Source organism: Moschus berezovskii, chromosome 1 (assembly GCF_049115385.1).
Source record: "Moschus berezovskii isolate FMDL1 chromosome 1, NW_MosBer_1.0, whole genome shotgun sequence".
Taxonomy (NCBI): Eukaryota; Metazoa; Chordata; class Mammalia; order Artiodactyla; family Moschidae; genus Moschus; species Moschus berezovskii.
The window spans coordinates 153,929,558-153,943,061 of NC_142460.1; the positions used below are offsets into that span (position 1 = coordinate 153,929,558).

Here is a 13,504-nt window from a genome sequence, read left to right on the forward strand (position 1 = left end):
CCTTGAGTCCTTCCAACTTATAAATGCACTCTTTATTCTTCAAACTATTTGAAGATTTTAACTGTTCATTCTTTATCTGGGAGCAAAAATTACTTAACCCTTTGATAGGAAAGGAAAATTAATTTGCTGAAGTACTGATGGAATTTGTATTTAAAAAAATTGGTTGATTGAGTCTGTAAACTTCTTCAGCAGATCAGAAAACCATTATTATAACTCTGGGCTGATTGTAAATCAGTTGTATCAACCTAATTAAGTTACTGAAAGTGCCCCATATAGCTGTTCTTTGCTCCTTTTCACACACTCTTCTGCCCATCAGAAATCCTCAGCTTATGTTGTTATTGTAGTCGTGAAACTGAATGTAAGCATGCAACAAGCTTGACCCAAAAGAACCAATGTTTCAGTCAGTTATTAATTGAAGTTTGGTAAGTAAGAAGGGGTCTTTTTCCAGCTCTGATTGTTGAGTGACTTACTCTGTATTTTGTTTCTTTCAGTGATGAAGAACTCTCTCAGTATCTTTTACAGTTGGTGCAAGTTTTAAAATATGAGCCTTTTCTTGATTGTGCCTTGTCTAGATTCCTACTAGAAAGAGCACTTGCTAATCGGAGGATAGGGCAGTTTTTATTTTGGCACCTCAGGTAAGTCTTTTATATTTCAGATTGAGTCCGCTATATTCTTTTGTAAGTATTAATCAGTATAATATAGGACATTTAGCAGAACAGTCCAACTGCTTTAATTGTTTCTGAGTCATCTGTAACATTTATGCTTTCCTGGTGTCTTCTCCTATTTCTCAATACCCGGATTCTCAATTTTCATGATTTGGCAGTGTAACTCAGATAAATGTCCCTCTATGCCTCCTTGATTTTTAACTGTAATTAATAGCTTTTTATCATAGTAATTTTTATTACTACTGATGGTTATAAGTATTTCTATTTTCCAGTAAAGTATACTTATCGTGTTAACATATTTGGATTGAAAAATAAACTTACTTATTCCTCCAAAAGGTTGTGGATAGTTGTATCATCATTGCTACTATTGCATAAGTAATGATTTTAGGGATTCCCTAGTGGCTCAGAGGTAAAGAATCCACCTGCCGATGAAAGAGACACAGGTTCAATCTCTGATATAGGAAGATTCGACACGCCGTGGAGCAACTAAACCCGTGCACTACAGTTATTGAGCCTGTGCTGTAGAGCCTGGGAGTAGGAGCTACTGAAGTGCGTGCGCCCTAGAACTCAGGCTGTGCAACAAAAGAAGCCAGTGCACCACAACTAGAGAAATGCCCACCCAGCAACATAGACCCAACGCAGCCAAAAAATAAATAAATAGAATTATGTAAAAGATATAAAAGATTTTAGGTTTTCCTATAACAGCAACTTTATTTTTAGCTTCTTTATTGACAAGGTCATTTTTAGAAATACATCAGTCTTATTAAACAAATCGGAGAAGGCAATGGCAAGCCACTCCAGTACTCTTGCCTAAAAAATCCCATGGATGGAGGAGCCTGGTGGGCTGCAGTCCGTGGGGTCGCTACAAGTCGGACACGACTGAGCGACTTCACTTTCACTTTTCACTTTCACACATTGGAGAAGGAAATGGCAACCCACTCCAGTGTTCTTGCCTGGAGAATCCCAGGGACGGGGGAGCCTGGTGGGCTTCCGTCTATGGGGTCACACAGAGTCGGACACGACTGAAGTGACTTAGCAGTAGCGGCAGTATTAAACAAAGTTTATATGGGAGTAAAACTGAGAAAGAGAACTAAAGTTCTTTTTTTTCCTAGGAAAATTGTCAGTTCTTTGTTTCTGATTCTACTCAGACATTTGTAATTTTGTTCCACCTGGACTTCATATTGTTGAAGCTAATCAGTAATAAAGAAAGATAACTTTTCTCCTCTTTGGCTAAGCTTCTTAAAGAAAATAGGCAGTATAGTATTCTGCTGTAATTTTAAGTGTTATAATTCTGAATCTTGATTTATTATTAACTTTTTAACTTATCTTCTTTCTCATTTAGTTCAATGTTCTTATTTTTAAATCCTCAGGAGAAATAACAGAATAAGATATTCCTTACTTTTTCAAGTGTGTTTACCATTCTTTAAATGAGAAAAAAATCAAATAGAAGTCAATTGAGGGATTTGTTAGTTGTGTGATATGACTCAGATCTATTTCATCTTAATTGTCTGTAAATTGGTAATATTATCATTTTACTCCAAAAAACAAAATGTAAAAACTTTGGCTTTCTTGGAATAAACAATTAACTAGTGTTAATATCACATATCTTTTTGAACTACAGTGTTTAAAGAATTAAAATTTTAGCATCCAACCAGTGACTGTATACATGAGATGATCTTCCTTTCTTTGATAAGCATCATTAGTTAATTTCATAAAAAAGTATTTTCATTTGGGGACCTGAAGTGTATGATAAATCTTCTTTACTGTTACCTTTTTGCAGATCTGAAGTACACATTCCTGCTGTTTCAGTACAATTTGGTGTTATCCTTGAAGCATACTGCCGGGGAAGCGTAGGTCACATGAAAGCGCTTTCTAAGCAGGTATCAGCTTGCTATAATCTTCATGTTCACTTTGCCACATGATATTTGATAAATTGTGTCATATGCTGTTTCTCCCATTGCATTGTTTCATAAGAGATTTCCATAACTAAATTCAGTTAATACACTTTTTAATATAAAATGTAAGCCAAGAAATGAAGTTTCAGCAAATACAGCAGAATGTTATTGAATGCTGTTTGAAAAATTAGGATTCCTTATAGTATTAATACCATGACTTAAATTTTCATAGCAAATACCTATTTAGACTTGCTTAACAATGGGTTTGATGATAACAAAGGTTGTGAAATCTTTAGACACTTTTTTTCATACCACTGAGATACTCTTTCCAATAAGAATAGTGAATATAATTCATATGCTTTGTCATTTGTTTTAGATTGAGATATTTTGACACCTGAGTTCGTCAGTGTTATAACTTCTAGAATTCAATATACTCAAGCTGCTTTTTGAAACTGTGTATACATGCCTGAAACTATGATATTTCAGGCATGAAATATCTCTCTCATATTCCTTCATTTTCTTCCTAGGTCTTCATTTTCTAATCATTGCAGATAATGAGGTATTAGTCATTTTTAATAGATCAGATATTAAATGCTTACTATATGCCAGGAACCATAATAAGTGTTTTAAGTATGTTATTTTACTCTCCTAATAATGTGCGACAGTAGTTACTGATGCTTCCTGGATTTGACAAGGTGAAAAACAAGGTTCTAAGAGACTAAGTTTCCTAAAAGCTCACAGTTATTGAGTAAAAGAATAAGTTTCAGATGTAGTTCTGTCCAATTGTAAAACTAAATCTTTTTTTTTTTTTTTATTATACTGGGAGTTTTCAAACCTTTTAGCAACACTCCTCTTTTTTAAATCAAAATAAAATAGAAAACAATTTCATTTTATCAGTATAAATATATCTTCGAAGCTAAAGTAAAACATAGGCCAATAAAGAGATGCTGTTTTACTGAATACAGAATTCCATCAAGGGTTATTTGACAATTGTCTCCATATCCAGTTATTTGTGTACTTTTGTTTTGGAGATAGTCTTCAGTCATACAGCTAAGTAATTGCAAATAGCAATGGTTTTTCAAGAGCTTTCTTGCAAATGAGATGCATAACCATGGCCCAGGCTTGATTTGTTGGTGGCTTCTTGTTGACCTAAAGGATGAAATGAGAGTATTTCTGCCATCAAGGAAAGAAACCTTGTATTAGCTTCTTCATGCTGAAATTCTTCATTGACAGATAGCAATGACATGCTCTTGTTCTTTAGCAATAATTTTTCCTGAATTATCTAACTTACCACTAGAAGAAGGTTTTTTATTTTTTTTATTTGCAAAAGCAAGAATGGGGTTTATTTCTAGCTCGAGCTAGGGCTCATGCCTCCTCCAGCGCAGTGGAGTGCGGACAAGAGCCCGGAGCCCAGGTCACAGCGGTTTTTATAGTCTTAGATTACATAAGCACCTATTTTTGTTCAAAAGATCAAGCTGGCAGAAGCTCATTGGCCAGTTCATGTGCGCGCAGAAGCTCATTGGCCAGTTCATGCACGCGCGTGGTTTTTCTGGGGATTTCCCGTTTTCCTCTGATTGGCCTGATTTTTGGCGCAGGGGGACTTTTCTAGGGAGGAGTTTCTTATTTTTGGTGTCGATGGGATTTTCTTAGGGAGAAGTTTCTGTGAACTTAGCCTCCACCCTGTCTCCAGGAAATCGAAACTTAGGCCTAAGCAAGGTCTCAGGCCTATCCCAGCTACTCAGATGTTAGGGCTCCTAACATCTCCCGCCTTTTCTGTTGTTCAAACGGAGGAATCTTCCTCCGTGGGTAGAGTTTGATCCAGGGATCTTTATACAGCCTTACTCAAAACAATTCTAGGAATCTTTACTTAAAAACAACCTTATCTAAAATGGAGTAACTTTGGTTTTACAAGCAGCAAGCAAAGTACAGAAGCAAAAATGCATTACAGGAGCATTAAGTTTTACATTAGGTTAGGTTACAGCATCTAATCTGAAATCACACCCATAATATCATTTTTCAGGGTATCTGGGAAAGAGTTATTTCCCAGGATGTCTGAACCATAGCTACTCTATTTTGACTTTTAATTGTAAAAAAAATTTTTTAATAGCCAAAGCAGATGTCACCATTAATGACGTCAGTGTTTTTCTGGGTATGAGAAGATGCAAGAATTGGAACTCATAAAACCTTTTTCTGAAAAGATCTGACTGTCTGAAGGCCTGTTCTGCCAGTTTGTTTTTTTTTTTTTTTAGAGCACAGAGTGCCTCATTCCTGATTTTCACCCTGAACTTCTTTCAGGGGGTGTTGAAAGTCAGCAGCTTGCAATGGTCATGATGTAATCTTTGTAGAGGCAGCTGGCAAGTACCAACTTCCAGTCACCAGGGTCCCTTCATAGCCACATATCCGACCATGTGACACCATTTTATGGCCATTGTGTCCCGCGGTGCTGGGAAGCGATGGGCCACTCAGTGTGCTAAAATTGGACCAGACTTTGCAAGTAGCAAAAGTCTCTGGACCACTGTCTTATTAGCCTCCTGGTCAAGGAAAATATTCCCTCTTGTTGCTTTTTCTCATACCCAGAGTCACATTATTACAATTATTGATCTTATATGGAACTACATGTCAGCATTATATCACAGGCTCAGTGAAACAAGTGACATAGAAAATAATATAGCCATAGCTAGCAGTTATTAGTAAAATAAGAATTATAAGTCAAGAACATTTATTAGATAAAGCCTGGTATACCCCAAGTCACCTGACTTCATTTGTTAAATGGCTATAGCCTGTTGTTAATCTCCTGGTTGTACATTATGGAGCATCTGACCTTTATCTGAAGATTTGTTACTGAGATAAGCCTTAGAAACTAACCTAGAGTGTCCTTTTTAATAACTTAATTAAATCTTTTAGCAGTATCACGTAACAAGGAACTGTCTCAGCAGTGAGTCTTAGTAAACACTAGACCTTAATTAACAAAACTAGAAACTTAATTTAACAATTTACAAAACTTAATATTCCATGATTTTTCATTATGGAGGCATTAACCCTGTAGCCAGGAAGGCTTTAACCCATCAAATAAAAAATGAGGTTTGTCTGGGAGCTGGGAAAAGCCAAGCAGCCATCTTGGATTTCCCATAGCCCTGACTCCGATTTCTAGCTATTGTTTTTAATTTTCCAATTTAGAAGCAGACTGTTGCCATGGTTTAAGGACATTAGGATGGCACAAGTCTAACAGAGTTTTTGTATAAGCAGAATGAGCTTTTACATGTCTACAAACCCGACAATTGGATTAAATTTCTAAAACTAGCATAGGATCAGGCCTATGGTAGAAAAGCATTTGATTTATATGCAGAGGTCTAAGAAGTCAAGAAAACATTATAAATGATCATACGAATCAGGTCCAGCATCAGGGCAAGCTGTCTACCTCTGATGTCGTTGTCTTCTCATCCTGGTGTAGTGTAGTTTCTTCTGAAAAAAGTCCTTCCATCCAGGTTGGAGACAGTCCCTTAAATTATGTCTTTTTCTAGTCCTGGTTGCAGGTCATGAGGCATCTGATCTTCATCCAAAGATAGATCACTGAGACAAGCTTCAGAAACAACCCTAGGGTGCTCTTCAAGAACTCAACCAAATCCCAGTTCAGAAACTTGTATTTATCCAAAAGTCCTTTTTATAAATCTTATTCTGCATGCTCAAAGTCCCACTGGAGCCGGGTCAATGGAAATCCCTCATCAATTAGGTTCGGCTGCATGGTGGGCCTCCCGTCCACACCCGGGACATGTTTCCAAGCTTCCGATAGAATCCGCTCCCGTTCTTCCATGGTGAAGAGCACCTGTAACAGCTACGAAGGGCATCCACTGCCCACCAGATTCCGGATCGGGAGAGACCTCTCTCCCGCAGAACCAGCTGCCTTCCAGCGCGAATGCTGGGCCTCAGCCTTACTCTGGCTACGGTGATCAATTCGCCCCTGATCAGACCTGGCACCGGTGCTGTAATCAACCCTCCTTCGGGCTGATGAACCCCTTCTGCCAGGAGAGAGTTATTCTCCCCAGTCAGAGGGATCCCGGACGAGCCCCCAAATGTTATGCCCTGAGTCCGGTCCCCCCATACTGGTAGAATAAGACACTCGCAGCAATGCAAAAGCAAGAATGGGGTTTATTTCTAGCTCGAGCTAGGGCTTATGCCTCCTCCAGCGCAGTGGAGTGTGGACAAGAGCCTAGAAGGTTTTTTAAAAATGACTTCAGTTCAGTTCAGTTCAGTTTAGTCGCTCAGTTGTGTCCGACTCTTTGCGACCCCATGAATCACAGCACGTCAGGCCTCCCTGTCCATCACCAACTCCCGGAGTTCACTCAAACTCATGTCCATCGAGTCGGTGATGCCATCCAGCCATCTCATTCTCTGTCGTCCCCTCTCCTCCTGCCCTCAATCCTTCCCAGCATCAGACTCTTTTCCAGTGAGTCAGCTCGTCACATGAGGTGGCCAAAGTATTGGAGTTTCAGCTTTAGCATCAGTCCTTCCAATGAACACCCAGGATTGATCTTCTTTAGAATGGACTGGTTGGATCTCCTTGCAGTCTAAGGGACTCTCAAGAGTCTTCTCCAACACCACAGTTCAAAAGCATCAATTCTTCGGCGCTCAGCTTTCTTCACAGTCCAACTCTCACATCCATACACGACCACTGGAAAAACCAGCCTTGACTAGACGTACCTTTGTTGGCAAAGTAATGTCTCTGTTTTTTAATATACTATCTAGGTTGGTCATAACTTTCCTTCCAAGGAGTAAGCGTCCTTTAATTTCATGGCTGCAATCAGCATCCGCAGTGATTTTGGAGCCCAAAAAAATAAAGTCTGACACTGTTTCCACTGTTACCCCAACTATTTGCCATGAAGTGATGGGACCAGATGCCATGATCTTTGTTTTCTGAATGTTGAGCTTCAAGCCAACCTTTTCACTCTCCTCTTTCACTTTCCTCAAGAGGCTTTTTAGTTCCTCTTCACTTTCTGCCATAAGGGTGGTGACTTAATATATACACTTATTCAGAACCTGCTATATGCTGGGGTTTGTGTTAGGTATTACAATAGCTATGTTGCTGCCATCAAGGATTTTATATTCCATAGAACAGCCAGGAACCATCACTATGAACAAAGCTAGCACATGTGATGGAATTCCAGCTGAGCTATTCCAAGTCATAAAAGATGATGCTGCAAAAGTGCTGCACTCAGTCTGCCAGAAAATTTGGAAAACTCAGCAGTGGCCACAGGACTGGAAAAGGTCAGTTTTCATTCTCCCAAAGAAAGGCAATGCCAAAGAATGTTCAAACTACTGCACAGTTGCACTCATGTCACATGCTAGCAAAGTAATGCTGAAAATTCTCCAAGCTAGGCTTCAGCAGTATGTGAACCAAGAATGTCCAGATGTTCCAGCTGGATTTAGAAAAGGCAGAGGAACCAGAGATCCAATTGTCAACATCTGTTGGATCATAAAAAAGCCAAGAGAATTCCAGGAAAACATCTGCTTCATTGACTATGCCAAAGCCGTTGACTGTGTGGCTCACAACAAACTGTGGAAAATTCTTACACAGATGGAATATGAGACCACCTTACCTGCCTCTTGAGAAATCTGTATTCAGGTCAAGAAGCAGCATTTAAAACCAGACATGGAACAATGAACAGGTTCCACATTGTGAAAGGAGTATGTCAAGGCTTATATTGTCACCTTGCTTATTTAGCTTCTATGCAGGGTACATCATACGAAATGGTGGACTGGATAAAGCACAATCTGGAATCAAAGATTTCTGGGAGAAATATCAGTAACCTCAGATATGCGGATGACACCAACCTTAGGGCAGAAGTCAAAGAACTAAAAAACCTCTTGATGAAAGTGAAAGAGGAGAGTGAAAAAGCTGGCTTAAAACTCAACATTTAGAAAACTAAGATCATGGCATCATGACCCCATCATTTCATGGCAAACAGATGGAGAAACAATGGAAACTGTGACCGACATTATTTTCTTGGACTCCAGAATTACTGCAGATGGTGTCTGCAGCTGTGAAATTAAAAGACACTTTCTCCTTGGAAGCTATGACAAACCTAGACAGTGTATTAAAAAGGAGAGGCATTACTTTACCGGCTAAGATCCGTCTAGTCAAAGCTATGGTTTTTCTAGTAGTCATGTATGGATGTGAGAGTTGGACCATAAGGAAAACTGAGTGCCGAAGAGTTGATGCTTTTGAACTGTGGTGTTGGAGAAGACTCTTGAGAGTCCCTCGGACTGCAAGGAGATCAGACCAGTCAATCCCAAAGGAAATCAGTCTTGCATATTCATTGGAGGGACTGATGCTGAGGCTGAAGGTGCAATACTTTGGCCACCTGGTGCAAAGAGCCCACTCACTGGAAAAGACCCTGATGCTCGGAAAGATTGAAGGTAGGAGGAGAAGGGGATGACAGGATGAGATGGTTGGATGGCATCACCGACTTGATGGACATGAGTTTGAGCAAGCTCTGGGAGTTGGTGATGGACAGGGAAGCCTGACGTACTGCAGTCCATGGGGTTGCAAAAAGTCAGACACAACTGAGCGAAGAGTAGGTATACAAATTAGTGATCCAGTATATGATGGAGAAGGAAATAGCAACCCACTCCAGTATACTTGCCTGGAAAATCCCATGGATAGAGGATCCTGGGGGGCTGCAGTCCATGGGGTTGGAAAGAGTCGGACATGACTGAAGCAACTTAGCATATGATGACAGTATCATTAATAGGGGCCTTATTTATGGTAGCACAAAAGAAAGTCACATAATCTAGCTTAGAGTGTTACGGAAGAGGTCACAGTGCAGGTGACACTTGTTGCCTTTGATGATCTAGTTCGTGTTAACTAGTTGGATATTGCATTAGTGCTCTACAGAGAGTGGACAGCTAAGTGTATATGTGTATATATAGCGAAAGAGTGAAAAGGGCATATTGGTGAGATTGAGATTTGTTAAGAATTGTTTTGTGATTATGGAGACCCAGAAGTCTCAAGATCTGCAGTCAAGCAAGCTGGAAATCCAGAAGAGCTGATTGTGTAGTTCCAGCCTGAGTTGGAGGCCTGAGAACCCGCAGTTCCAATAGTATAAGAGTACCAGCCTGACAGTAAGCAAACTTGACACCCAAAAAGAGTCATTATTTCAGTTCAAGTCTGAAGGAAAGAAAAGAACCCTGCCTCAGCTCAAGATAGTCACTCAGGTGGAATTCCTTTTTACTTACAGGAAGTTCTGTCTTTTTTTCTGTTCAAATGTTTGGAAGAAACCCACCCACATAAGGGAGGGCAATAAGCATTACTCAGTCTACACATTCAAATGTTTATCTCATCCTTAAACAACCTTACTGACACTGCTAGAATAATGTTAGACCAAGTATCTGAACATGCCATTACCCACTGTAGTTGATTTGTAAAATTCACCATCACAGACCAACTTGGCACCCATATGTATTTTCTTAAACTCATGCTTATTCTCCAAATATAAAGAATAACAAGGTCAAAATTCCACCTAACATGATACAGCTACCATAACTACCATCAATTATGCGTTAACCTCTTTCTCAGACGAGGAGATAATATCCTTGAGTGGTGTTCATTCTTCTTGATATCCTGTAAGTTAAATAGTATGATTAAAGTTAACAGCAGTTAAATATTGTTTAAGATGTAAGTAATGATATAATAAGTTAATGTATCTTATGTTACACGATAAGGATATAAGAGTGGAAAGGAAACTAAGACATTTGTGATATATATGTGTATACATGCATGCACACATATATTCATAACAATAAGATATTCGTGACAGTTAGTCTTCTTTACGGTATTTGATCATGTGGTTATATCTAGTATTTGTCATTACCATCTTCTAACTCATCCTGTATTCCCTTTGTCTTTAGGAAGCACCTCATTTGGTTGTGTTCTTTTTCTCATGGCATGACCTAAACCCTCATTGTTGAAGAGTGTGGGGCATTAGTAATTCTTTCTGGGTTCACTTGTAATTTCCCATTGATCTTAATCACAGGACATGGTAATTCTAAGAGATCACCTGTATTCTAGCCATATACTCTTCCTAATTTCCCCTTTGTAGTTAGGATCAGTCACAGTAGCCAGCACCATAATGACCTTCTTTGCCTTTTTTCCAGAAGCACAAGGAGCCCAGAATGGCTGGGCAGGGGTCTACCTTCCAGTTGAATGGAATAATTGGTGTATCTCCCAGTGCAGTCATCCTTTCTGTAATTAAGCCCTCTGTGCCAACAGAGCATAAGGTCTCAAGAACAGGAAGCAAAAATCTTGGCAGTGGGGCACTAAGGGCTCCCCTGGTGAGTCAGTGGTAAAGAATCCGCCTGCCAGTGAAGGAGATGCAGGAAACTTGGGTTCGATCCCTGGGTCAGGAAGATCCCATGGAGGAGGACATGGCAACCTACCCCAGTATTCTTGCCTGGAAATCCTCAGAGAAGACACTGACAGGCTACAGTTCCTAGGGTCAAACAGAGTTGGACACGACTTAGTGACTGAGCAACAAGGGGTAATAGTTGTACGACCACTCTTTTCCACACTTTGATGGACCTGTGAATTCTGGCTGTTGGGGAAACAGCATCATATATTGGATATGCTGATTCAAAGGTTATGCTGCCTTCTACAGAAACTTGCCCCTGCCCTGCAAGGCACTGACACCTAACCAGCAGTGTAACTATCTTCAAAAGTCCATTCCACTGTTTTTATCAAGGCAGTTACTTCAAGATAGTAAGACCAGGGCATTCCATGAACATGAGCCAATAGACATACTTTATTTGCTATAAAATGAGTTCCTTGATCAGAAGCAATGCTGTGTGGAATGCCATGATGGTATATAAGGTGTTTTGTAAGTCCATAGATGATCGTTTTGACAGAAATGTTGCATGAATGCAATTTCATATCCAGAGTATTTGTTGCAGTAAGAACAAGACATTGCACTTTCCAAGAAGGAAGCAGTCCCATGTAATCACACTTTGATTCCATGTCTGGCCCACCACCCCCAGGAAATGGTGCTGTATCAGACACTCAGTGTTAGTCTCTGCTGCTGGCACATCGGGCACTCAGCAGAGGCTATAGCATATGGGCTTTGGTGAGTGGATGTCCCTGTTGCTGAGCCCATGCAGAACTTCCATCCCTGCAGTGTTTCCCATTGAATGATGACAGGATTGGCTGAGGAAAGAGGCTGAAAGGTATCCATGGAACAGGTCTTCCAATCCACTTAATTTTAAGTGTCTTTCAGGGCTAAACTTTTGTAAGCATATAGTGGGACACAAGTTGTCTTTTATGTTTTTGCCCATTCAGAGAGGTCTTTCACATACCTCTTCCTTAAATTTTGTAATTTTCTAATCATGTTTCTTCTAAGTCCCTGACCATCATTTAAATGTTGGTCACAGCTCGTGAATTGGTATATAATTGCACACATGGCCATTTCACCTTCAAAGCAAAATGAACAGCCAGGTATACTTTTCAAAGTTCTGCACACTGGGAGTATTTCCCTTCACTGGTGTCCTTTAGATATATTCCTGAAAGGGACTGTCATACCACAGTTGTATGCTGCCTACGTATTGTAATCCAGTCATCTGTAAACCATGATTAAGTCTTCTCTTTCTGTATCTACTGGTCATAAAGAACTCCCCATGAGGCTGTGGTGTAGGCTAGGAGAAAGAAGATAGTGTAACAGGAGTGGGAAATCATGGACATTGGGCTACTCCTTCATGTAACGTGAGCCTTCAGAGCCAGATTGGGCACATTCTGATATATAACCGCTTTCACTTGATCATGAAGTGCTGCTGTGCTCGCCCATCTTTATGTGTGCTGGGTTAGATAAAACCTGGTTCTTGACAGGCAGCTCAGGTTGCATGATGACTTTCACTCTCCGCTAAAACCTAGAAGCAAACTCGAAGAGCTTTTTCTCAAAAAGAGTGTAGTTATCAGCAGGGGATGATATATTTTTTGTTTCTTTGCCATATCCTAAGGACTTGTGCTATGATTCAGCTCTAGGAGCCTGCCAAAGGCAGTTCAAGCTCCATTAGGTCTGTTGGATCATGTGACCACAACTTGTGTGGCAGTTTGGGCCTGCTGCAGAGCCTTCTCTTGTTCTGGACTTCATTCAAAACCAGCACCTTTTCAGGTGCTGGGTCACTCAGTACATAGCCAAGGTACAAGAGGAATATGTTGCCTCCAAAATCCAAAGAGGCTTACTCAGTTCAGTTCAGTTCAGTCGCTCGGTCGTGTCTGACTCTTTGCGACCCCATGAATCCCAGCACGCCAGGCCTCCCTGTCCATCATCAACTCCCGGAGTTCACTCAAACTCGTGTCCATCGAGTCGGTGATGCCATCCAGCCATCTCATTCTCTGTCGTCCCCTTCTCCTCTTGCCCCCAATCCCTAGGTTGTGCCTTATTTTGCTTGTAAAGAGGGTCTTGAGCACCAAATTATTTTTTACCTTAGAAGGGACATCTTGACATGCTCCACACTCCTTGAGCTCTCGAAATTTCACTGAGTTTGAAGGCCTCAAATTTTTTGCTGGATTTATTTCCCACTTTCTGAAATACAAATCTAAGTCTAAAGAAGTTGCTGCATGTTACTCGCTGGGTTCAGTCAGCATAATGTTATCACTATAATGGACCTGCATGATATCTTACTGAAGGGAAAGGCGATCAGGATTCCTTCAAATGAACTGTGACATAGAGCTGCAGAATTAATATACTCCTGAGTTAGGACAATGGAAGTATATTGTTGGCATTGCTAACTTAAGCAGATTGCTTATGGTGGTCCTTATTGACATGTATGGAAAATAAAGCATTTGTCTAATCAGTAGTTATATACCAGATACCAGGAGATAAGTTACTTTATTTTCGCAGTGAAACTGCATCTGGTACATACTACCTGGTTATATATAACAGGCTATAACAATCCCCT

The 13,504-nt window shown here is 40.2% G+C and overlaps 1 protein-coding gene across 3 annotated transcripts in view; it reads left to right on the plus strand.

Moving 5' to 3' along the window:
• PIK3CB (phosphatidylinositol-4,5-bisphosphate 3-kinase catalytic subunit beta) overlaps positions 1-13,504 on the plus strand; it is a 173,926-nt gene that overhangs the window by 134,842 nt on the left and 25,580 nt on the right. For all 3 annotated transcript variants that reach the window (XM_055412884.2, XM_055412913.2, XM_055412903.2), the window contains 2 exons: positions 492-635; positions 2,446-2,545. In XM_055412884.2, the coding sequence (XP_055268859.1) occupies positions 492-635; positions 2,446-2,545 (244 nt within the window). The remainder of the gene's footprint in view (positions 1-491; positions 636-2,445; positions 2,546-13,504) is intronic.